The sequence below is a fragment of the Heteronotia binoei genome, chromosome 14 (assembly GCF_032191835.1).
Source record: "Heteronotia binoei isolate CCM8104 ecotype False Entrance Well chromosome 14, APGP_CSIRO_Hbin_v1, whole genome shotgun sequence".
Lineage (NCBI taxonomy): Eukaryota > Metazoa > Chordata > Lepidosauria > Squamata > Gekkonidae > Heteronotia > Heteronotia binoei.
Window position 1 is genome coordinate 13,943,824 of NC_083236.1, and position 26,793 is coordinate 13,970,616.

The 26,793-nt window shown below is 47.3% G+C and overlaps 1 protein-coding gene and 1 non-coding gene across 6 annotated transcripts in view; one reads left to right on the plus strand and one right to left on the minus strand.

Moving 5' to 3' along the window:
- The window catches only part of NRG2 (neuregulin 2), a 277,373-nt gene that overhangs the window by 52,047 nt on the left and 198,533 nt on the right, over positions 1-26,793 (minus strand). For 3 of the 5 annotated variants that reach the window (XM_060254104.1, XM_060254107.1, XM_060254105.1), the window contains 2 exons: positions 15,604-15,724; positions 770-828 (listed from right to left, as the gene is read on the minus strand). In XM_060254104.1, the coding sequence (XP_060110087.1) occupies positions 770-828; positions 15,604-15,724 (180 nt within the window). Of the gene's footprint in view, positions 1-769; positions 829-1,091; positions 1,169-15,603; positions 15,725-26,793 lie in introns of all 5 variants that reach the window. The other 2 variants (XM_060254108.1, XM_060254106.1) reach the window with 1 other exon arrangement.
- TRNAT-UGU (transfer RNA threonine (anticodon UGU)) lies at positions 19,420-19,491 on the plus strand. Its single transcript has one exon. It is a non-coding gene; the product is annotated as a tRNA-Thr (tRNA).

Here is a 26,793-nt window from a genome sequence, read left to right on the forward strand (position 1 = left end):
AACCCCATGTGGAACTTGTTGCACACGTTTGCACAGTAGGCAATGTGTGCTATCGGCATTCTCCCTGGCTTCAGTATTGGGTTAAGAATGTCAGAACCTGACTTCTGAAAAGCAAAGCCTGTGAACTGACTGGTTCTAAAAGCAGCTGAACCGAAGCATTCAGCAGCTGGATCCCAAAGCCAGTTCAAGGGGACTCGTGGAATTACTTCTAGCTGCTTCCCAGCCCAGGTGGACCACGGAAGGGATCTGCAGCTCAACCCCAGATGCCCTGGCTTTGCAGTACTTGATACCCTGCAGCAATAGTTTGGGACAACCCTACTGCTTGGTTTGTCCAACCCGACTGTATTTTTTTGAAAAAAACAACAACAACTTTTAAGTGGTCTGCTGAACTTAAAGTTTGTGCTCAGGGTGAAACTTGGTCATGTTCAAAACACAGAAGCTTTGGGGCAGACTTCCAATGGATACCCAGTTTTATAGACAACATACAGCTCTCGTGTTTAATTAACAGGAAAAACTAGTCCCTTTCTTTGTGCCATGGGATCACAAACTTTTTTTTTAAGTGTTCAGGCTTGAAGATTCACTTGTCTGTCTTCATTTTGCTCAGACTGTACGTCAATAGTGCGTTATGATCAAACCAGCGCAGAGAGCAGTACCCCTTCAATACATAGCAAGAGAGCGAAGGCACCAAAATTGGGGGAAAGCTGCTTTAAAGGCGTCACACAGCGTGCTACAACAAACCAGAGAAAGAGAGAAGTGGAAAGAGACATACTGGAGAAGCTGGCCATTGCGAAGTTCTGACACTGGTCCCCTGTGAATTCGTTCGGACACCTAACGAAAGAAAGAAAACCAGAAAGAGAGAAACAAGATAGCATGACATCCAAACAGACTGAAACGAGGCCCTTTCTGTTGGCGACTTAGTTCCTTTCCGAGATCTCTCCTGATGTGCTTTTTGCCTGGGTCCCTTACCTGCATGCCCTAAACCTTAACCCAGATATTAACTCAAAAGAACACCCTCACTATGCCACTCTAAATCCAGCGCTGTACCCGGGAGATTTTAAGTAGTACGGTGCAATTTTTATCTTCAAACATACTTTGCTTAGGATCTGGCATGTACAATCGCAAAGGCAGTTTCTCCAAACATCTCTGTCCGAAGAATCCATTTGGACATCTGGAGGAGGAAAAGGGGACAAATCACAGAACAAGGCTGGCATCATCCTTGAGGCTATGGTTAGAAATAAAAGTGCACAGCGATGAATTAAAGAAAAATTTAAAGCACCGGGTAAGATACCTGAGTTTAAGCTTTGCTGTGTTAAAAGGGAAATGCTAACCACTTTCTGTCACAATAGCCCCACCGCTTGGAAAGCACGGCTTCCCAAAGCTTGTTACCTGTCAACTTAAAGGGCCAAATCGCTCAACTGGCTTCAGCCATGAGAAACAGGATATCAGTTACTACCCCATATCCAGATGGGTAGTATTAGGGAGCATTGTGGTGCTGTGTTACTGATTCAGATTTTCATCAAAATGATGTATAATGCACTCATGAGCACTGAGTTTCCCAGTCTCATGATAAGACTGTTCAAGGCTGGATTTCAAATCATTATTATAACCAGGGGTGGAATTCTAGCAGGAGCTCCTTTGCATATTAGGCCACACCCCTCTGATGTAGCCAATCCTCCAAGGGCTTACAAAAAAGAGCCTTGTGTGGCCTAATATGCAAAGGAGCTCCTGCTAGAATTCCACCCCTGATTATAATAAACTAGCTAACAAGTTTATTATATTAAGACTGTGAGCTTTCGCACATTCTCATTTCCCTTCCTTGTGTGTTCCTGCTGCTTCAGGGTGGGGGTTCTGTTCCATACATGTTCTGATTCGATATTATTCGATATTTATGTCTCCCTACAGATTTAAAACTCTATTACGTCATGATATGTCAGATCACAATATAATAGAGAATCAACCACTAGAGGGAGCAAAATGTGTGGCCCAAAGCAACAGGAACACTCAAGCAAGGAAAATAAGAAGCGGAAAAGCACTGGGAAATGCGTCTATTTAATCATCATCCGTTGAAAAGAACTGAAAATGAAGTAAAATAAAATAAATGAAAGGGGGCAAGACTCACCAACTGGCCTACAGTTGGGTATGTTTTTATGTATCTTTAGATGCAGGATTCAGTCCAAACTAGTGGTGCGTTTACACCTAAGCCACTTCCCACAGGAGTGGTTCCATTTGGCTGCAACAGTTCCATGCAAAAGTGGTTATTCCTTGACTTTCCCTGTCCTCCTCTGTTCTTCCTTTGGACAGCCACCCCATATCCCTCTGTGCATTGTCTCTCCAAGTTCCTCCACCCCCTATTAATCCATCTACGACTAAAAGCCTGTCTGGGTCTGTCAAAGCAACAATAGCTTGTGCTGTGGGATCCTCCACGCCGGCTTCCTGGCACATTCTAAGGAAGATGCAGAAGAATAAGTGCTCACTCCCAGGGGCTGAACTCTGGGCCATAGCCAGGATTTCATGTTTGGTGGGGCCCAAAGCAGGATTTGTTGTTGGGGGGGGGGGGCAGGATTTGGTGGCCTTGGGCTCTCAGCACGATAAGCTGCCTTGAGTTCCACAAGCTAGCCCCCCTTCGCCTGGGCAGTCACAGCAGCTCTGCTCCCCCTACCCCTTTCTTATGTGCCCCTCTCTCAGAGACAGAGACCTCTTGATTCTCCTCTGCACACATTTTGCTCTGCAAAGTGCATTAGGGAAGGGGAGAGAAAAAAGCAGAAAGACCAGCAGCAATGATGCTACTTGTTCAGAGTGGCGGTGAGCAAAGGGGGCAGATTGGGGGCTCTCCAATGGAGGGGCCATACAGTTGGAAGGGGGGGTTGAAAGGATGGGCCTGGCCAAGCCTGGGCCCCACTGTAGCTACGGGTGTGGCTGAACTCAGTTTCTAACATACTGGGAAAGTTACTGGCAAGTTGCTGCTCTGAAGGGTAACTGGCCTCTGTGATACTGCTAGAATCACAGGGCCTCTGAACTTGCAGCTGGGATGCAGCAATGATGGCAACAGGAGCAGATCTGCTAGAAGACTGTTGTCGCTGCATCCCGTGCCCAAGTCAGGTACACCCTGGGGGAGCTGCCAGCCCCCAGAGAGGCATTCCGCCCAGCTTGCCCCAGGGCTAACATCCCAGTCTTCCCTTGCTCCTTTCTGCAAGGTTGAGGGCCACATTTGCAACAGAAACTGGGCAGGCTTGTTCCAGAAGCTGGAAACCTTCATGTTCTGGATAGAGCACTACAAAGCAGAAGAAAATAAGAGGCTCTTTAGGAGTCATATTAGATCTGTATTAGAGTGGCTCTTTATGGCTCATATACCGTATTTTTTGCTCCATAAGACGCACTCCCCCCCCCCCAAAAAAAAGTGTGGGGGGAAAGTGTGTGCGTCTTAAGGAGCGAATACTGCAAAAAATTCACACAAACACCTCTAAATTCACACAAACGCCTCTAAAAACTAGGTGCGTCTTATGGTCAGGTGTGTCTTATGGAGCCAAAAATGCGGTACGTCTTGCCATGGTTAAGAAGCAAAGAGGAGTCTGTTAACGTGCATCACAAGCCATGAAGCCCTTTATTCTGCAAAAGCTCGAGTCAAATAACTCATGCAAGAGCAGATCTTGTTAAGAACCTGATGCTTCCCTTTATCATGGGAGGACAGGCATGCTATTAGCCACAGTTACGATGCTCTGGGTCCAAAGTAATGTCTCCTATAAAGCAGGAAAAGGCTTAGCAGTGTCAAATATTTCACTACTGCATGAATAATTAACTTATCTAATTTCCATTTGCTGTGGTCATTTGCACACAAAATAATTTTTGTAGAAGTTCGGATTGTACAGATGGGCAAGCCTCTTCTACAATTGGCATATGGTAGACAACGTGGACAAAACTACGGAAAATAATATTCTCAGTGTCTCTATTTCACTGCTTGCAAAATTCATCCAGTGTGCAAGTTCCAGTCATACTAGAAGCCCCGTGCTTTCATTTTTAAGCGAAGCAACAAAATTGGGCTTTCTTGTCAAACTGACAAGCGACTGTTGTTACATTATGCAGCCCAAAATGGGAACATAAGGAAAGATAGTATCTCAAATGGTTCAAAATCGAGGAAATCTCAAGCGCATAAAAGCCTTCTTTGAACTATAAAAACAAATTGCCAGCTTTCCATTTGAGACATGTTTATTTTACAGCCTCAAAGAAAGCAATAAGAGAAGCACGTCAGAAATAGGGAGGGATTTGACAGCTAAATCTAGAGGGTGGGGCAATTGCTCAGCAAAGTGGCTTCTATTTCCCAGTTTAAGTGCTGCATTGATTCTAGAGTGCCCTGTAGCTATAGAATCCTCAATAGACTTGGAGACGCCCTGGAGCCATCCTGAGTCCTAAATCCAGAGGAAAAGATGGTGATGCAAATCCAAGAGCTGGAACAGAGTGACTTTGGAACTGGTTGACCTGGCATGCACAATGAAGAAGAGACTCTAAAGAATCACCCCAAAGAATTTCTACCTGTGCATCTTTCAAATTCCTCTTCAAAAACCATGTTGTCTTTGAAGCATCTGGCTTTATTTTAATCTTCATTCTTGGGGCTTTTTTATGCTAGTACTCACTGGTACTAAGTACCGATACCTTTTTGGCTAACTCCCAAGTGCTGATGGGTGGAAATCACCGCAACGGCTCTCCCCAGCACTGTTCATTCCCAACTGTGTTGTTAGCATCTGTTCTTCTTGAACCCGGAGGGCGGGTTACAAGTTGAATTAAATAAATAACTGGCACTTCCCCTAAATCCAGATCTTAATGATAAGAAGCATGGGTCTCAATCTGTCACACTCACTCACTCATTGGTTCTGTGAACCATCAGTACTAAAGTTCCACCATTTTCTGGTCATAACCTCACTTTAGGAATGTGAACCAAGGTCTTAAAATAATACAGCACCTCAACATGTGCATACATTGTTAGCAGTGTGCCAAAAATGGGAGCAACCTCGGGAAGATCATGAAGAACCTGGGATTATTGCAAAGTCAAAAATCAATTAGCAGAAATAAAAATAAGTAGAACTGTCTTTGATCAGAAGGGAAACAATTTTTGTTTAAAGACATGCCTATAATTGAGAAAGGGCAAGATCAGCCAGAACTGAAAAGTAGATTTGTGGAGTTAACAGCAATATAATAAATACATGTGTGGGGAGGGGTGAGAACCCTAGGAAGTGGAGGGGTACTAAACACTAAGCAGAACATGAAATAATGCAAAGAATGGAATTGTGGAGTGCATAAAACCATATAGATTTGCTCTGATGCTTAAAAAAAAAAAAAAGACTGGCAACCATCACAGATTTTGAGGTTTCAGCAATAAAAAAGGAAGATGGAAAGGTTCGTAAGGGGGGGGGGGATACTTCTAGAAATCTACATCAGTTTAAATGGTTCTGGCGGTGCAGAGCCCCAGAAGAATTTCAGTGGTCACTAAAGCTCTTTTCCTTCAGAAACACAGATGTTTTGACTGGGAAGAAAGTCTAAATTTGCTTTGAAAATCTCTTTACTGGCACATGAAGTCCTTCAAACTTTATGAAAGCTCTTTTGGTGCAGATGTGCATCAAGTTATTTTGGCCGAGGAAGAATAATGCAATTTATTTTTCTTTTTGATTTAGACAAGAAGCCAGTAACAGCCCTTGTTTCTTCCAAAAGCAAGAGGCAGGCAGCCTGCAGAACTACTACAAGCAAAGACATGCCAGGATGAGAGGTGACCAAGTGGTGAACTCCCACAGATGCCAATCCACCACCCACACGTGCCCCCCAATAGTGTGGCTACCCTAGATAAAGCCATCCATTGCATATTGCAGAGATAAATGGTGAGAACTGAGTCCTCTCCCACTGGTGGAACTCAGAGAGCAAGTGACGCAACTAGGGCCTTTCCCACATTCTCATTTTCCTTGCTTTTTCTTCAAAGAGGGGTCTGTTCCATATGTATTTTGCTTGCTCTAATGGTCAATTCAATATCACACCAGTTTACATTCAGCATTGTTTAAATCTGTTGTTTAAATCTGCAGGAAGATATGCCAGACACACAGCAGTGCAAAATCAAATTGACCACTAGAGGGAGCATAACACATGCAGAACGGGGAGAACCAAAAGAAATGGGAAATTGCAAGTGAGGAAAATAAGAATGTGGAAAAGCCCAAGAACAAAAAATAGCTACTGAAAGGGATGGGATATAACAGTAAAACCAGCCATGCTTTATGGCATTTTTACAAGTCTATTTGGATGGAGCATATGGGAGGGATCAAAAATATGCTCAAGTGTTGCATTTTGCTTTGTTTTTCACATCTCCCTTTCCACAAGCAGAGGTCAGTGAGCTTCCTTTGGGGAGGAGAACAGTGGAGATTACTATTACTGATTATAAAACACCCTGAGCAGATGGCAAGCAAACAGGCATCCAGTTCTATCCCAAAGCAGTCTCAGCCTCAAAAGCGACAACAGCAGCCTTAGCAACCAGGCATGTGCATCTGCTTTCTCTCCCTCTGGCATCATCATCATCAAACTCAGGGCTCTTCCATGGCATGCCTTCTTCCTCAGGCAAAATGTTTGTTTTGCACCCATGGAGCCACCGAATGAGCCACATGCAATGCCAGTTGTGAATGTTTGGCTAGCATCAAAGTGGCCTCAAGCAGCTGACGTGCCCTGTGGCCACCTAACAAGGGGGAAGGAAAGCAAGAGTCCCAGAGATTTCCATAGGAAGCCTGGCCATCTAAAAGAACCAGGGTGCTTGGGGGCTTCAAGCTGAGACTATCTAGAGTTATACGAAACAGCCTCCCATTTTGCTAAAGGTTTCTTGGGGGAGAAGAGACCCGCCCCAAATATTCTGATAGTGAAAATATGGACTTCTTTAATCTTGTTCTGTCCACATAATGTTTGACATAATGTTTCCCTCACAATACCGCTTCTATTCCCTTCCATGACTTGGCATATTGGGAGCTCCCAGACATGTTGGGAATGGGACAACACTGCAACACCAAGCATCATTGGAGGAAAGGTCAGCTGAGAAGAAACTATGTTTCCAGGATGCGACACATGGGGGGTCCCAGCTAATCCGCGATCGCCCAGTGAAGGGAATGACATCACTGGAATACGCAGCCAATCCTCTTTGACTATGTGATGATGCCAGTGAGGGCAAAAAGGGTCATATGAGAGAGAGAGAGAGAGAGAGAGAGAGAGATATGCTTACAAGCATTGCTCAAACCTATCAAAAGAGGAATGCAAGTTTTCTTCTTACTCCGCCAAAAAATGTTCCTGAGAAACAGTGAGTACTTTCAGTGGAGGCCTAACACAGGATGCCCTAAGAAAAGGTGCATACAGGACCAAAACCCCTGTGCTAGAAAACATGTTTGTGGGGAAGCAACAGAACCAGGTGGGTGACATAACAAAACAAACCATATGTGGGTGACATAAAACAAAACAAAACAAAACAAACCAGAACTGCAGCCTAAGGCACAGCAGAAGCGGCAATGATAAGAGGCAACACTGAAGAAATCACCTGGCATAAAGCTGCAGCCAAGAACATACACCTGCAAGTCACACGCTACTAAAAGAGCCCTCAACAAGAAGCTGCAAAGGCCGAAACAAAGGCTTAAGGCTGTTGTTTATAACTAGCATGCATACAACAGGGGGCAGATCCAGGCTCACAAGTCTAAGGAGCCTTATTCATGCTTCCTGGAACACCCTTAGTTGAGCCCAGCTGTTGATGATAATATGGTCAAAAATATTTTTGGATGGGATTTCTGGCTTCCAGAGGGGAAACACTGACAAAAGTTACTCAATATCAGCTGGACCAGCTCCAGAATTTGGCTATCTATCCATGCATGGGCACTACACGTTCCATGATGCTGAGTGACTACCATGACAAATAACATTCTGGTCTTCAAACGGTCGAGACTGAGCCCTTGTAGTTCCCTTGAGGTTGGAGAGAGTACCCCAGAACTAAGGGCAGGCTGTAATCTAAATGGTGTGAATAGGAGTCTAACCACTTCCCCCTTTGGAGGAAGCGGTGGAGTCGGGATGACTGACCCACACTATGTAGACTGCCACCTGTTCCAAGGCTTGGGATGTTATTGACAAAGTCCAGATCCCTTGGCATCATCTGTAACTATGTCTTCTTATTCTGAGAACCATCCTGGGCGTTGAAGCAACTTTTGAAACCCTTTGCCGCTCCCTCCTTTCCTGTGAGGGCAGCAAGAGAGGCAAAGAGAACGATACACCTGCAGGGGCTGAGAGTCTGTTCTCAGATGAGGACTCCATTTCCCATGATACAAGAAGCCCAGGATCTCTAAACCATATCAATAGTGTGGGTGGCCAGTGGGAACTTTCTGGAATTAATTCAGACAGAATGGTGTCATAATCAAGTATGCCAGCTTTTTCTGGAGAAAGTACCTCTGGCCAGGAACACTAAGAACCTGGCTAGACTCCTGCAACTCAATTTATAAGGGGCTACCTCTGAAGGATGTACTAAAAATGTGTTATATGGGGCAGTGAGGCTCCTAGCTGGGGTAGGTCATGGCACACATATACATAGGGCCAGCACTGTATCTTCTGCAGTAGTTCCAATTTCATTTCTGGGCCCAATTCAAACTGCTGAGGTCAGATATCCTGGCCAACACCTTTGACTGAGAGCCTGGAATAGCCTGGGAACACAGGGCCGGAAGGACTTCCTCTAACCTTCTGCACCTGCTCAAGACCTGAGGTCTGCTGATAGTTTCTGAGGGCCTTTAATATGGTTATTACTTTTGCAAAGAGCCCCATGGCGCAGAGTGTTAAAGCTGCAGTACTGCAGTCCTAAGCTCTGCTCACGACCTGAGTTCGATCCCCGGCGGAAGCTAGGTTTTCAGGTAGCCGGCTCCAGGTTGACTCAGCCTTCCATCCTTCCAAGGTTGGTAAAATGAGTCCCCAGCTTGCTGGGGGGAAAGTGTAGATGACTGGGGAAGGCAATGGCAAACCACCCCGTAAGAAGTCTGCCGTGAAAACGTTGTGAAAGCAACGTCACCCCAGAGTCGGAAACGACTGGTGCTCGCACAGGGGATCTTTCCTTTCCTATTTTTGCACTGATTTTACTGATGATTACTGGTCGCTGCTCCTCCTTTTATATGGTGATCTGATTTGTTTTAATACTCATGTTTTACTGCAGTTATATTCTATGTGGCTGCAAAACCACCTTGGGTGTTTTGTTAAAGCAGAAAGGTAGGATATAGTTCTCCTATAATAAACACCTAACGTACACTGTACAACATGTCTGAGGAGGGCTTTTCTTTCAACTAGGCTAAATGCTTTCCCCTTTACTTGTATGTTTTGAGGAGTATCCTAATTCAATATATTTTGTGCATGAGAGTCTGAGGGTGAAACTGCATGTTGGTTGCCCCTTTGAGAAGAAGAAGAATAGAATCATATAATTGGAAGGGACCTCCAGGATCATCTAGCCCAACCCCTGCACAATGCAGGAAATTCATAAGTGCCTTCCCCACAAACACCCACTGACCCCAGCTCCAAGCCCAGAAGATGGTTAAAAGGCCTCCAGGATCTCTGGCCAAACTGGCCTGGAGAGAAATTGCTTCCTGACCCTAAAGTGGTGATCAGCACAAGAACGAAGCACTGATCCAACCTTTCCTACCCTCCCTCTCATGATCTGCCTACAGTCACAGAATCTGGTTCTGGTCTGACTTTCTGGGGCAACAGAAAACAAACTCCGCATCATCCATTATATGACAGCACTTCAAGTACCTAAAGATGGTTATCATATCTCTCAGTTGTCTCCTCTCCAGGCTAAACATACCAAGATCCATCAACCTTTCCTTACAGGATTGGTCTCCAGACCGTGAAGAAGAGACTGGATTTATACCCCACCCTTCACCTCCCAGAGGCGTCTCAGAGTGGCTTCAATCTTCTTTCCCTTTGTCTCTCCACAACAGACACCCTATGAGGTAGGTGGGACTGAGAGAGCTTTGAGAGAACTGGTCTGGCCCAAGGTCGCTCAGCTGGCTTTACGTGGAAGAGTGGGGAATCAAACCCAGTTCTCCAGATTAGAGTCTGCCACTCTTAACCACTACACCAAACTGGATACATGTAGAGATAATTTGTGAATACAGCTGGAGATAGTTTCTGATGTTTCCCTTGTTGCTGTGTCTTCCCTGCTCACTAAAATGGATCCTGGTATTTCTCTGACTGTGTCTGAATTTCTGGGAGCAATGGCTTCTATTTGAGGATAGAAACAGAGGGTGGGATTTGCTAGACCAGTTGCGTCCAAGACTACTGGGTCAAAAAAATCATTAGATTAAAAACAAACATGGCACTTGTGTACATCTCTGTAAACATACTGTAAATCCATGCAGCCCTTTCCCCTAAACTTTGATTTGACCAGATCAGCTGTATTAACTCCAAAGGGATAGAAATTAGTCAGGCTACAGGCCGGGTCATTCTACACTGGCTCTCTGAATATCAGACAAGATAGCAGCATGGCGGGAAGGAATAACAGTCCTTGCTTCAACTGCAACTGCAAAATGGCGGCAGCAGCTGCTGAGCATTCAGAAAGCAGAGCTCTCCCGGTCCCTGAGAACAAGCCCAGGAACAACCCCTGCCAAGGAAATCAGAACGGTGCCTTCATCTACAGCACTGCATATAATCATCACACCTCCAAAACAAAAATATTAAGCTTGAAAAGGTGCAGAAAAGAATAACAAAAATAAAGTAATAGTGCCCCACCTTAATGGGAAAGAGTTAGAAGCCACAGGTGTGGGATGAAAGAGGATGACATGTTAGATCACGGCCTTAGTTCAGGACAGTGCCTTCAGGACAGTGGTTTTTTGTACAGCCATTTTATCTGGACAGAGGGATTTATTACTTTCTTAATGATAATAAACTAACAGGAGTCATATCTTGGACCCAATAGGATAGATCCTGATGGTTTCCTATCAGAGCTTAGGGATTTTTTCACCTGGTTGATGACAACACTGTCAGGACCCTGATTACTCTCTGGAATAGGAAAGATGTGGGGTTTGACTTTTAAAGCCCTATATTTGGTAAGGGAGAGGCCCTCCTGCAGCCCCACAATGATGGAAGAACCTCCCCGGAGAGATACACCTCACTTTCCATCTCTAGAAGGCAGTTGAAGACAAGCCCACTTAGGAGTTAATTTGATTAAGTTTACTAGAAGTCCTGAGTTGCGATTTTAAATTTTCAGTTTTATATTGTTTATGTATTTTATCCTATGTATTTTATCTATGTTGTAAGTGACACTGGAAAGAAACATAGTCTGTGTTGTGCTGCCTAATTTGGTGATGTGCTGTTTCCACGCCCCCCCTCCCAGAATTTTAACTCTATATTCACTACTTTTTTGGTGTCACAAAAAGTTTTCTTCTAAAAATATTTCCAGTTTCATGCCCCAAAATGCTATATTGCAGCTATGAGGACACTAGAATGAGAAGATACGTTGTCACCACTCTAACACCAGGTTCCCCAACCTTCGGGGGGGGGGGGCATGGGTACCTTTAGAATTCGACATGGGGTGATTGGTGCAACTACAAAATGGCTGCCATGGGAGGTGGAGCCAACCACAAAATGGTTGCTGCAGTAAGCAGAGCCATGCACACATATACAACATTAAGGAAGCCCAAGCACAGGAGAGAAGGGGATAAGTTTTTAAAAAGAGAAGTGAGAGACTGAATAAAAACCAATACTGTGGTGACAGATGCTGCTGAAACATTTTTTAAAATCTGCAGTCGCCAAACAAATGCCCTGATGAGCAAAAGCCCCCCAAAGGCCCCACCCACTTTCTAAAAACACTGGATGAGTCCCAGGAAAGATGTCGGCAAGTGCCACATTGGGAACTCTTGCTCTAACGTTATTTCCGCATCTTTAATTACCTTTCAAATGTACCAAACATCCCTTAACCTTGGCCCCCACACATCCAGTGTCTGCCTCAAGAACAACTATCCTGATGGTCAAAAAATAAATAGCAACCTAAAATCAGAATTTGTCCTCTCTCACCATCTCCGCAAATACCAAGTTGCCAGCATTTGCACCAGCTCCACCAGCAGTCCCTTTAACAGCAGCAATCAGCAGGTGATCCATGCTGGGGCACCACACCATGAGAAGTTCCACCTGCTGATGTCTGCACATCCAGCTTCTTTTTACCGGCCAGGAGGAGGCAGGGGCCAGTGTCCTTCTTCTGGCCAGCTGGCAGGCTTGCTCCAGATGACAAGCAGCCCAGAGACCACCATGCCCAACGAAATAAAGAGGTCAAGGTAGTCCCCTGTGCAAGCACCAGTCGTTTCTGACTCTGGGGTGACACTGCTCTCACAACGTTTTCACGGCAGACTTTTTACGGGATGGTTTGCCATTGCCTTCCCCAGTCATCCACACTTTTCCCCCAGCAAGCTGGGTACTCATTTGACAGACCTCGGAAGGATGGAAGGCTGAGTCAACCTGAGCCGGCTACCTGAAACCAGCTTCCGCCGGGATCGAACTCAGATCGTGCGCAGAGAGTTCAGACTGCAGTATTGCAGCTTTACCATTCTGTGCCACGAGGCTCTTACCCACCTAAATAGACACCCCAACTAAATGGTGAGCTCTTTGGGAAACAGCTGAGAAATTCTTGCCCCTGTTTTACCACACCGGCTCACTTTGTTCCTTTCGGAAGTACAGACTGTACACTCCCAGCTGATGTAACCACACCACACACGACCTTCTAATCCCACAAGCAGCCGCCATGTTGTCTGCACAAAGGTTGAAGGCCCCCTGCAAGACTGGCTCTGCTTCCTCTTCCCTCTGCCTGCCGGGAGTCAGCCTGCCTTCTTGACACCCGGCTGGAGGCCACTGCCTGCTGCTTGGACTGCAACTCATAAGTCAACCAAAATTAAGGATGCTTGTTTCTGCCGTCTCTCCGCCCATCTCCTGGACAAGAGGTTGCAGGGCATAAGTGCCAAAGGCCGACAAGCACCTCAGTGTCATAAAATTAATTCAGTAAAGCAGAGCACACAGCAGTGGGTATACACTTCATACCCACATCTCAGTTCACGGCCTCCTCAAGGGCAGCTTGCTCAAGTTCATTCACCAAGATCCTGGCCGAGAACCTAGGAAGAGCCCTACTGGATCAGACCACGGTCCATCTAGCCCAGCACAGTGTCTCACACAATGGCCAGGCCAACCAGTTCCGCTGGAGGGCCAGGAACAGGACCAAGAGGCCAAGGCCTTCCCCTGAGGGTGCCTCCTGGTACTGACTGCCTCTGAACACGGAGGACCCCTTTAATAGCCATGACTAGCAACCACAGGTAAACCTCTCTTCCATGAATCTATCCAATCTCCTTTTAAAGCTGCCTATGCTTGTGGTCAAAATTCTAAGCTTAAATTCTTAACCTCAGAGACTACAGCTTGGCTGAGGGACATCTCCGAAGCTGCCTTATCCTGAGTCAGAGCGCTGGTCAGTCTGGCTCAGCACTGACTATTCTCACTGGCAGCAGCTCTGCCAGGCCTCTGGCCGAGAAGGGACTTCCCCAACTCCCGTTACCTGAGATTCTGTCACTGGAGATACCAGAGACTGAACCAGAGGTATTCTGCATACAAAGCAATGTCACTAAGTCATGACCCTTTCTTCTGGGATTCTAACCCACATGGACCCCAGAGGTTAGCAGAAATCACTAAGAGAACTTTGCTGGCCCGCTGTCTGTGACCTACACGTGATGCAGAGAAGGGAGCAGGCCAAGAACATTCTTGAGATCCTAGGAACTAAGTAGAATTGTTTGGCCTGCCTATGGAAACTGAACATGTGCATATGCACACAAGCCCACATATTGGCAGAGAGCAAGGGGCGTCCTGGTGAATGAGGTAAAATTGCCCTTTCTCTCCTCTGCATGATACAACTGCAGAAACCGTCAAGGCTAACTGAATGTTACAAGAGACACAAGTCATGTGAGGAGTCTCCTGACGAGAATCATAACCACACATGCACAATCGCATGTTTACAAAGTGCTCTGCTACATGGTGTGGCTCTGCACACTTGGTGAGGAGCATAAGTTCTGGGCTTCCCTCTCATGCCATTTTCACTACCAGAAACAGCCACAGGGAGGTCCCTGTTTGCCCTTTTCTCAACTCTACTTGTTCTGGAGTGATGTGATTGAGGACATGTAGGAAGGGGCATGAAGCTGTTTCCATGGCAAAAATGGTGCAGGAGGGAAATCTGAAGTCCCTCCTCTTGCCCCCCCACTCCCAGCTCTCAGAGCCACAGTGAGCGACAGGGCTTTTTGTAAATATGTGACTGTATTGTTGTGGGTTGTGTGGGGAATCCCCCAACTTGACTCATGCCCCTTATAACATTTAATAAGCCCTCAGAGGACAATCCACACACATGTTGTCCTGCCAAAGGTCTGTAACCGGTCAGTAGAGCCAGTTTGGTGTAGTGGTTAAGTGTGTGGACTCTTATCTGGGAGAACCAGGTTTGATTCCCCACTCCTCCACTTGCATCTGCTGGAATGGCCTTGGGTCAGCCATAGCTCTCGTGGGAGTTGTCCTTGAAAGGGCAGCTGCTGTGAGAGCCCTCTCAGCCCCACCCACCTCACAGGGTGTCTGTTGTGGGGGGAGAAGATATAGGAGATTGTAAGCCGCTCTGAGTCTCTAATTCAGGGAGAAGGGCGGGGTATAAATCTGCAATTCTTCTTATTCTTATTCTTCAACTTTCTAAGCAATTCAGGGTGTACTCACACAAGTTGAATAATCAACTTTCAACCCACTTTTGCAACATGATCTTACTGGGCTTTTCTGCAGTCTGATTTTACTCGCTGATCAGATCTTGTTGTTTTGAAGTTCTTTTTTTTTCTGTTCTGCAAGTATTTTGTTTCCTATAGTAGGCAATTCATTATTACACAGATTTATGTCCAAACATCAAAATCTGCAATTTAAATCTGCAGGGAGAGAGGCTGAAAACAAGCCTGTGTAATATTGAATTGACCACTAGAGGGAGTGCAGAACAGGGGAAAAAATCTACGAGCAACTGATTGCTAAAATGGATTGTTCAGCATGTCTGAATTGCCCCCTGATCACTCTCCACAGTACATTCAGTTGGTGGCTTCTCTATTAACACTTCTATTTTTCACAGACTACCTTTAATTTTCATTGCACACTCCATACCTGAAGGCATAAGAAATGGCCAGTTTTGGGCTGCCCCTTGCCTTAACTGTATTTCAAAGTTCTGGAGACAAGTCTTAAATTCTTTGTTGTATCTGACAGCAACAGTTCTAACTGAAGCTGCACTGTGAAGAGAGAGGGGATGAGTTGAACTCCTGTTCAGTTGGAAGAGGAAGGGACAGAGAGACTACTTATAAGTACCCCGTATAAACCAAGCAGCACTTTGATGCAGAGGAAGGCTGATGCAGAAGAAGCGGAGAAGAATGGAAATTAAAGGCTTGCCACCACAACTGCCTCCAGCTCAGCCCGCTCTGCTTCCCAGCCAGCACCACTGCCAAGGGGACCATCAGGCCAGGGTCTCTCCTCCTCCCCATCTTGCACACAGCAGCCACCCTGTTGGATGCCAAGGAAAGCAACCTCTCTGCTTACCTGCAGGACAGCTGGTTGATGCCTTCGATGTAGTAGCACACTCCACCATTGACGCAATAAGACTTGACAGTTTCATTGCATTGTCTTGTATGTCCAGGCCCAGAGGACAGAGTTGTACTTACTGTGGAGGGGAAAAAACACAGGACATCTGATTGAAACGACTGTTTAGCACACGAGTGTCAAACATGCAGTTTGGGGGCTAAATCAGGCCCTCGGAGGTCTCCTATCAGGCCCCCGAGCAACCGGCTGTCATCTGCTTCCTTCTCCCTCTCTCTTTCTTCCTTCTGCATAACAGCTTGCTTTAGAAGGCTTGCTCAACTGCACAGGAGCTACAAAGCAAAACCTCTATTTTCTCCATTGGCTGAGGCTCCTCCCTTGGGGAGGAAGTGGGGAGGAATAGCTTGCTTTGCCAGGCTCTCTCAATCACACAGCAGAGCTACTGAGCCAAACCTCTCTTCCTTCTACTGACTGAGACTTCCCACCCACCCCAGTCCCTGGGGAAGGAAGGAAAGAAAGAGCCAGAGCTTCCTTTGCCCAGTTCCCTGGATCCCATGGGAGAAATACTAAGAAAGCACCTTAAAGTCCAATGAGTGCTAACTTTTTAAGCATGTTTTAAGTTTTAAAAATATATATATATTTGTGTTTGTGTTCTTTATAAAATGTATATCTCTGCTACCTAATCTTAAATAGGTACACACATGGCCCGGCCCGACATGGCCCGGCCCCTCAAGGTCTCATTTATCTTAGATTTGGCCCTTATAACAAATGAGTTCGACACCCCTGGTTTAGCAATTTGCCTCCTTCTTAGGCAAAACAGCTGTGAGACTGAAAAGAGCGGATCTCTCAGTCTGTACAGGTCAAGCGAGGCACATCTAGTGGTGTTCAGAGCTCCCAATGATTTTTAAAACTTAATTTTCAGTACATGTTAGCAATCAGGTGTGAAGTGGCCTGGTTCAGACTGGGACTACGGGGAAGACCGCTTTAAACTAGGGTTGCCAAGTCCACTTCAAGAAATATCTGGCGGCTTTGGGGGTGGAGCCAGGAGACATTAGGGGTAGAGCCAAGATCAAGGCTGTGACCAGCATAATTGAACTCCAAAGGGAGTTCTGGCCATCACATTTAAAGGGACAGCACACCTTTTCAACGCCTTCCTTCCATAGGAAACAATGAAGAATAGGGGCACTTTCTTTTGGGGCTCATAGAATTGGACCCCCTAGTCCAATCATTTTGAAACTTGGGGGATATTTTGGGGAGAGGGACTAGATGCTGTACTGAAAATTTGGTGCCTCTACGCCAAAAAACAGCCCCCCCAGAGCCCCAGATACCAGTGGATCAATTCTCCATGATTTTCTATGGGAATAAATCTCCATAGGGAACAATAGAGCTCCCAGCAGACATTTCCCTCCCCTTTGCCCGCTTTCTGACGACCCTGAAGCGGGGGGAGGGCCTCCAGACCTGGGGATCCCCTGCCCCCACCTGGGGATTGGCAACCCTACTTTAAACCATCACCAGTGCTGAATACCCCCTCCATGTGGCCCCAATCCATACTGGGCCTACTACATGCCTAAAAATAAGATGTTTAAAAATGAATGGGAGGACTCAGACCATAGAGCTCACAGGGCACATCAGGCAACTCCACAGTAAAGACAATAAAATTGTGCACCATCAAGTTGCAACTGACTCATGACAACTCCAGGACTGAGGGCTTTTCCAGGCAAGAGACGAACAGAGATGGTTTGCCATAGCCTTCTTCTGCATAGCAACCTATCTTCCTTGGTGGTCTCCCATCCAAGTACTAATTGTACCCGACCCTGCTTGCCTTCTGAAAGTTGACAAAGATTCAGCTAGTCAGGGCTTTTCATAGAATCATGGAGTTGGAAAGGACTTCCAGAATCATCTAGTCCAACCCCCTGCACAATACGGGCTATTCAAAAATATCCCTCCCTACACACACCCAGTTACCCCTGTTCCATGCCCAGAAGGCGGCAAAATACATGCCTCCAGGATCCCTGGCCAAACTGGCCTGGAGAAAATTGTTTCCTGACCCCAAAGCAGTGATCAGCTTTCCCTGGGCATGTAAGAAAGGGTCACAAGAACTAAGCACTGATGCAACCCTCCTGCTCTCTCTCTCTCTCGTGATCTGCCTAAGTTCACAGGCTCTGCATTGCTGTCAGATGGCCATCTAGCCTCTGCCTGAAAAACTCCAAAGAAGGAGAGCCCACCACTTCCCAAGGAAGCCTGTTCCACGGAGGAACCGCTCAAGCTGTGAGGAAGTTCTTCCTAATGTTTAGCCAAAAACTCTTAATTTCAGCCTGTGGTTCAGTGGTTTCTTAAAGCAGCTTTGTCCTCAAAGGGTGCAATCCTCAACCAGTAGCCTGAGAGAAGAAACTGAGCTAATTCATCCCTTGTGGGAAAGGTTTTCAATCCAGCGTGCCTAATGTTTCTTCGCTTCCTTTGTCACACATCTCTTGAGTGTCAGCAGCTGCTATGCTTGTAGGGTACAATAAGGCCACAGATAACTGTGGCAGGGGGCCCTGGGACTGAAATGGTTGTGTGACTTCGGCACTGGCAGTGTGTTATGAAAGCGACAGGATGTTGTCGGCAGGGGTCATTTTGTAGAAAAATAGGTGGTGGAGCTCATCCAGGGATTGTTATGCAGCTGCACCTACTATTCAATGGACAGGAAGGTGGACCTCTCAGAAGGAGGAGGTGGAACTCTCAGAAAGGTTCAGGAGCTGTGCTCCTGTGAGCTCCCACTGAATCGGAGGTCTAGTTGTTGGCTGGGATAAGACGAACCGGTTGCCGTGGCAGCCTCTAGGCTTTTAAAAAGCCGATCTAGGTTGAGGAACACTGTGGCAATCAGATGGTGGCTGAGACAGGCATGGGTCACACACACATAGGGAGGAGTGTTCACACTGCTTCTGCACATGCATGGCATGCCTGGGTCAATCACACAGCCAGAAACATGCCACGGAGGCACATCAGGAAGCTCCCGGTGGCTATTTAATGCATATGGGAGTTGTCCTGTGATGAGGTAAGGATGAGCGAGCTGCAGGGAACGTGTAAAGTAGTGGGTTCAGATGCTAGAGTGATTTCAGCATAGCTCTTTATTTAGCAAAAACCCAACTGAAAACACACATCGCTAGCCACAACTATCAGCGCTGTATTAAACCCTATGAACATATGAAGCTGCCTTATACTGAATCAGACCTTTGGTCCATCAAAGTCAGCATTGTCTTCTCAGACTGGCAGCGGCTCTCCAGGGTCTCAAGCTGAGGTTTTTCACACCTATTTGCCTGGACCCTTTTTTGGAGATGACAGGGATTGAACCTGGGACCTTCTGCTTCCCAAGCAGATGCTCTACCACTGAGCCACCGTCCCTCCCCATCAGATGCTCTACCACTGAGCCACCTCCCTATGGAGACCCCTAGGCAGTCAAAAAAAATTGGGGGGGGGGCCTCCCAAATTATCTTGGAGTCAAAGCACCCACCCCACCACCTGCAACCCTCAAAGCAACCTGCAGGCACCTTCTCAAAAGCCCCTTTGACAAAGCTGCGACGCCAGCAGCAGCCGCACCAGGCAGGTCAGGCAAAGAACAGCTCAGTTGCTGGCTGTGCATGCAGGCTGGGAGGGCTGCAAGCAGGGGGGGAAACCAGGGGGTTGAAGATGGCCCAGGGACCCTAAAGGCATGGAGGCCCTTAGGGCAGTGCCTGATTGGCCTAATTGTTAATCCGGCCCTGACAACTATATACACAGAAACTCCACTCAAAACACAGCCCCAGAATACAACTAACCAATAGGAACATCAGGCAAGGAGGGATGGTGGCTCAGTGGTAGAGCATCTGCTTTGTAAGCAGGAGGTCCCAGGTTCAATCCCCGGTAACTCCAACTATAAAGGCTCCAGGCAAAGAGGTGTGAAAAACCTCAGCTTGAGACCCTGGAGAGCCGCTGCCAGTCTGAATATACAATACTGACTTTGATGGACCGAAGGTCAGATTCAGTAGAAGACAGCTTCATAGGTTCATGTGCCCGTGAGTGAGGCCACTGACTTCAGTGCACCAACCGGTGAGCCACGTCTGAACTCAACAGGACTGGCCTCGCTGGGAGGGTGACAGTGGCTCCATGGCAGAGTGTCTCCTCGGCATGCAGAAGGTCCCAGGTTCAATCCCCGGCATCTCCAACTAAAAGGGCCCAGGCAAATAGGCGTGAAAAACCTCAGCTTGAGACCCTGGAGAGCCATGAATGGGGCTGTGGCTCAGTGGTAGAGCATCTGTTTGGTAAGCAGAAGGTCCCAGGTTCAATCTCTGGCATCTCCAAAAAAGGGCCCAGGCAAATAGGTGCGAAAAACCTCAGCATGAGACCCTGGAGATCCGCTGCCAGTCTGAGTAGACAAGACTGACTTTGACGGACCGAGGGTCTGATTCAGTATAAGGCAGCTTCATATATGTTCATTGTGCAAACCTCATTCGCTGAGTGCTAGTCCATAGAGGTTCCCTGATTGGCTGGCTCTGCAAGAGTGGCCAATCTGAGTGCAGCTGCCAGGATCCTTAATGCTCGTTCTATTTTGCGGCAAACTCCCCTCGATTTGCTACCAAAGTAGAATTCAGTGGGTGATATTCAGCAGAACCTCTGATTCCTAAAAGCAGGTACTGAAGTGCTGTAGAGTCCCTGAGCCTGCTAGAATTAGTGAAGCTCTCTGCACGAGGAAGTCAAAAACCCAGCAGATCTGATGAGCCGCAGGAAAAGCAGCTGAACCAAGCAAAATGGCTTAAGCTTGTAAAAGTATCCTAAAACAACTGAGGCCAAGACTGGAAGGTTTCTTGAGGCTGAGTTCATCTTTCTGCTGAGGACTTAAGGTGAAGTATCTGGCTTCTGGCTGATCCACCTAGACCTAGTGTGCTCATGCATTCACCCAAAAAGACAGACGGCAGACCGATTTGCTTACACACTTTCTGAGCCGCCTCAGAGATGCTGGAGGATGGGGTGAGTACAGGAGTGGAAGAGGAGGCAGATGTGCACGTCTGGATTGGATTTTTTAAAATCTGTCTGTGAGCCATCCCCGTGTTGACTTAAACTGCCGGTCAGGACGCAGCCTAAGATATCACTATATTGCTGGAACACTTAACTATAGGCTTAGCATGCTCTGTGAATTCCCAGCTTTCATTTAAAGAAAAGTAAGTCTCTAGTCCTTTCCCTCACAAAGAAATAAGAAAAAAGGTTTATCTACACCAGGGAAGGAAATAGAGATTTACTTCTTTTTTTTTTAAATTTAAGGAAAATGGAAATTCAGAGAACCTGCTAAGCCTATTGTTGCAATGTTCCGGTAATGAATTATCATTTTAATGTCTTTTTAAAACGGGGGGGGGGGGGGTGATAATGTGATATCATTAATGATGACAGCACCCATCCTCATTATTGAATGCACATGCAGAAGAAAATAAACTGACTCCACAACTGTGAAAATGCAAGCGGGGGGGAGACATGTGAAAGAACCATCCTCAAAACTATTCCAATGCTTGTGGATTGACTGCCAAGAAAATCAGGAGGAGAAGAAGACTGTAGATTTATACCCCGCCCTTCCCTCTGAATCAGGGACTCAGAGCGGTTTACAATCTCCTATATCTTCTCCCCCCACAACAGACACCCTGTGAGGTGGGTGGGGCTGAGAGGGCTCTCACAGCAGCTGCCCTTTCAAGGACTACTCCTGCAATAGCTATGGCTAACCCAAGGCCATTCCAACAGCTGTAAGCAGAGCAATGGGGAATCAAACCCGATTCTCCCAGATAAGAGACCGCACCCTTAACCACTACACCAAACTGGCTCTCGAGCAGGAGCTAGCTATGCACACGGAAAAGCCCCTGGTTATGGGACTGAAACAGCCTTGGTTACCCTCACAGCTGGCGCGTGGGAGTAGGCCATGTAGGCAGATGCCTGGGGTGCTGCCTGGCCTATGGGGTGTCGCTAGGCACCCCCTTTCCACATGCCGCCCAACGCCTCACAGCCCCTTCTGACCGCCCAAAACCTGGGTGGATGAAACAGGTGATGCGGCCTCGGTCTGAGGCTGTCTTCCCTGCAAGGAAAGGCAGCCTCAGAGTGAGGCAAAGGTGCTGCACTGCCTCTTCGCCCGCCCGGGACCCAGGGGGATGAAAGATGTGGCGTGGCCTCGCTCCAAGGCTGCCTCCACTGAGAGGAAAGGCAGTCTCGGAGCGAGGCAGAGACGGGACTAGCTGGATGAAAGAGGTGGCGCTGTGGGGACCCGCCTCCCCACCATTTAAATGCCCCACCAATCAGCTGACCGCGGGGATCTTTAAATGGGAAGTGGGAGGCAGATCAGCTGCTTCTGCCACTTCTCCACCTAGCAGGGAGGCAGCAGAAGTAGCCCCACCTCCCCCCCATTTAAAGACCCCCCCCAGTGGGGGGCAGTGACGGAGGTGTGGGGGTGGCCTGGGGCTGCAAAAAACTCAGCGCCACCCCTGGTTACCCTGGTGAATGACCTGTGCCAGGAGATAGAGGGAATACAACTCTGTGAATTCTCCTGAACCTTTCAGCAACTTTTGATACCATTGATTATGGTATCCTTCTGGACCACCTATCCGGTCTGGGATTGGGAGGCACCATTCTGCAGTGGTTCTGATTCTTACATGGAAGGTAGGTTTCAGAAGGTGGTGCTGGGGAACTGCTGCTCAGCCCCTTTGCCTTTGGCCTGTGAGGTCCTGCAAGGTTCCATCTTGTGCCCTACGCTCTTCAACTTCTACATGGAACTGCTGGGAGACGTCATACAGAGATTTGGGCAGGATTGTCACCACCAGCATCTGCATAATGCTCAGTTCTATCTTACACTTCCAGCTGAGGCTGAAGAAATCCTGAACTGCTGCCTGGAGGCAGTTTTGGAATGCATGCAAGCTAAAAAAAACCCTGAAGCTTAATCACAGCAAGATGGAAGTGCTACCGACTGGCCAAAGGATTTAAGGTGTCACCCATTCTGGGTGGGATTGCACTTCCCTTGAAGGAACAGGTCTACAGTGCCAGGTGCTCCTGGATCCAGGCTTACTGTTGGATAAGCAGGTGGCAGCTGTGGCCAGGAGTGCCTTTTATCAGCTTTGACTGGTTAACCAGCTGTGTCCTTTTCTGGGCAGAAAAGATCTGGCTACCAAGGTTCATGTCCTAGCTGCATCGAGATTAGATTACTGCAGTGAGCTGTATGTGAAAAGTGTTTGGAAACTTCAGATGGTACTGAATGTTGCAGCAAGGATGTCGACTGCAGTGAGTCCTAGGGGCCTTATTACTGCAGTCTTGGCCCATCAGTGGTTCCTGATTTGTTTTCAGGCACAATTCAAGGTGCTGGTGTTGACCTTCAAAGCCCTATATGGTATGGAACCAACATACCTGAGGAGCCGCTTACTCCTTTACGAACCCACCAAAACACTACAGCCCTTTTTCAGATGCCCCTGACTTCTGAGATTGCTGAGGGCCTTCCTGAGCGTAGCACCAAAACTCTGGTACTCCTGCCTCAAGATTTGTTTTCCCCCATCAGTTGCTGTCTCATTTAGCTTTCCTTCAGTGATCCCTCCTTATTGTTGAAAGTTTTAGCTGTTATTTTTATTTCTTTGTATACATTTTAGCTGTTTTTACGTAATTTTATAATGATGTTCATGTTTTGTGGGAGGGTTGGTTTTAAAATGTTTCAGCTTGTTAGCTGCCCTGGTTTGCCCCTGTGGGGCAGAAAAGGGGGATATAAACTTTCTACATAAATAATAAAATCCGTATAGGACAGCAGCTCAAAGCCGGAGGTGTATGTAGGTCATGAAACCTTCCACTGAAATTCTGCCTCAGGTATGAGCTCACCAGGTGGCCTTCGGTAAGCTATTGTTTCTTCATCTTGGCTTTCAATTTATCACATGTTGATAACACTCCTGGCCTGAATCCCACCGCTCCACTCAGCCAATCTGGAGCTTTCCCCCAGCCTACAAAGTGACTCTGGAACCAATCAAAGTGTTGAGCCTGGATTGTGAAACCCTAACTAAGACCACGTATCTTGATATGATCTCCCAATGCTTCCCTATATGTGGTATCTGGAAGAAAGTGTTCATGACAGCGTTTGACACGGTCAATTATGATCTAATGACCCACCGCCTTGTTGATATTGGAGTTCAGCGGGTTGCCTTACAGTGGTTTTCCTCCTTTCTCCGTGGTCGGGAACAAAGGGTGGCTCTTGGCGAGCAGATCTCTATGCGTCACCCACTTGAATGTGGTGTGCCGCAGGGAACTATTCTCTCACCAATGATGTTCAACATCTATATACGCCCCCTTGCCCAGATTGCTCAAGGTTTTGGGCTGGGTTGTCACCCAGGATGACACCCAGCTCTATCTGTTGATGGATGGCCAATCAGATTCCGCCCCAGATTATCTGACTAGGGCTCAAGAAGCTGTGGCTGGATGGTTGCGACAAAGCCGGCTGAAGCTCAGTCCAGCTAAGACGGAGCTCCTGTACCTGAACCGAGTGGGATTGGAGCCAGGCCTCTGACTCCCAACCCTGGACGGTGCATTTCTTGTATTGGCTCAAAAGGTGAAGAGTCTGGGAGTGATACTGGATGCCTCACTGACCATGGAGGCCCAAGTCAAAGCAGTTGCTCGATCTCCCTGCTATCATCTTCGGCAGGTCAGACAGCTGGCACCCTATCTATCCCCCGAGGATTTAGCTACAGTGATTCACGCAACGGTCACTTCCAGGCTGGATGACTGTAACTCGCTCTACATAGGCTTGCCCTTGGGGCTGATCCAGAAACTCCAGCTGGGGCAAGCATTCGGACAGTGCTGCGCCAATTGCACTGGCTACCAATTGAGTACCAGATCTGCTTTAAGGTTCTGGTACTAACGTTTAAAGCCTTCCATGGCCTGGGACCGACATACTTGAGGGACCGCCTCTCTCCGGAGGGTGTTTCAGTCTGCTACGCAGCATCTCCTGACCATCCCTGGCCCAAAAGACATCCATCTCGCCTCAACCAGGGCCAGGGTTTTTTCGGCTCTGGCCCCTGCCTGTTGGAATCAGCTCCCTACGGAGATCCGGGCCCTATCTGAGCTGCTGCCATTTCGTAGGGCCTGTAAGACGGAGCTGTTCTGCTGGGCTTTTGGTTGAGGCAGCGGGCGTCCTATCCCACCACCTCTTCCATCAATCAGCCTCCCTTGTTGTGACATCAGGCTTTATAGCCTCGTTGAGGTGCTGAATCTGATTTTAACACCATCACTTCTTCTTGGGCAAAAGAGTGTACTCTGTGAAATGTGCCCTTTCCACCGGCGATGCACCTTATTTAGTTTTATCGTTCCGCTGTTTGGTTTTATTGTATCGTTTTAAATTTGATTTCTTGGTTTTTATTAACCTATGCTGTGATCTGCCCTGAGCCCGTTATGGGAAAGGGCGGAATATAAATTCACCAAATGAAATAAAAATAAATAAAAGAGAGTGGAGGTGATAGTTGCATGGCATGTTCAAGGAGCCTAAATTAGGTACTACAAAACCTGGCTGGTCTCAGTTGTAAATCTTCATCCATCTGCTTTGCATCTTGCTTTCCCTTAATTGTTAATGCAATAAAAACAACAAAACAAGTAAGACGGAGAGTTGACAGTGCTTGTTTCCAGCCTGCAGAGGGGAGATTTTCATCAATCCTTTCCTACCACTGCAGGAACACCCCCCCACCCCCACCCCCACCACCATGACCAGCACTATACAATCCAGAGGGGAAGCCCAGCAGAAACATTTTTGGTGGGGGTGTCTTAAGATATAGCCCTTTGTCACCAACCAAAATTAAGAAGAAGAAGAAGATAGAAGATATTGGATTTATATCCCGTCCTCCACTCCGAAGAGTCTCAGAGCGGCTCACAATCTCCTTTCCCTTCCTCCCACACAACAGACACCCTGTGAGGTAGATGAAGATATTGGATTTATATCCCACCCTCCACTCCGAAGAGTCTCAGAGCGGCTCACAATCTCCTTTACCTTCCTCCCACACAACAGACACCCTGTGAGGTAGATGAAGATATTGGATTTATATCTCACCCTCCACTCCGAAGAGTCTCAGAGCGGCTCACAATCTCCTTTACCTTCCTCCCCCACAACAGACACCCTGTGAGGTAGATGAAGATGTTGGATTTATATCCCACCCTCCACTCCGAAGAGTCTCAGAGCGGCTCACAATCTCCTTTACCTTCCTCCCACACAACAGACACCCTGTGAGGTAGATGAAGATATTGGATTTATATCCCGCCCTCCACTCCGAAGAGTCTCAGAGCGGCTCACAATCTCCTTTATCTTCCTCCCCCCACAACAGACACCCTGTGAGGTAGATGAAGATATTGGATTTATATCCCACCCTCCACTCTGAAGAGTCTCAGAGCGGCTCACAATCTCCTTTACCTTCCTCCCACACAACAGACACCCTGTGAGGTAGATGAAGATATTGGATTTATATCCCGCCCTCCACTCCGAAGAGTCTCAGAGCGGCTCACAATCTCCTTTATCTTCCTCCCCCCACAACAGACACCCTATGAGGTGGGCGGGGCTGAGAGGGCTCTCACAGCAGCTGCCCTTTCAAGGACAGAGTCTCAGAGCGGCTCACAATCTCCTTTATCTCCCTCCCCCACAACAGACACCCTGTGAGGTGGGTGGGGCTGAGAGGGCTCTCCCAGCAGCTGCCCTTCAAGGACAACCTCTGCCAGAGCTATGGCTGACCCAAGGCCATTCCAGCAGGTGCAAGTGGAGGAGTGGGGAATCAAACCTGGTTCTCTAACCACTACACCAAACCGGCTCTCCGGTTAAATGTTGCATTTCAGTAATTCTGCTTGTTTGCTGTCATTTTGCGATAACATTGGGTGATACATTACTATGCATTATTCAGCCACTAATGCCATCTCATGCTGTACATGAGATCTTTCTTTAATTTTTCCTTCTTTATACGTTTGCGTTAGCATATTCCTTTGAGAGGGATTTTAAAATTGTATGGAATCAAACTATCTCATTTCCATAAACAAGTATGATGAAAGAGGCTTAAAGCTCACACCTCATTTCCTTCGGAGGAGTTCCATAAACACCAATGGGACTCCTCTTGCACAAGCAGTCTAAATACTATAGTTCATGTAGGCTAAAAGCTAAGGAACTTGTTCTCTGAGAGAAAGGGTCTAGATTCTCTGCAGCCT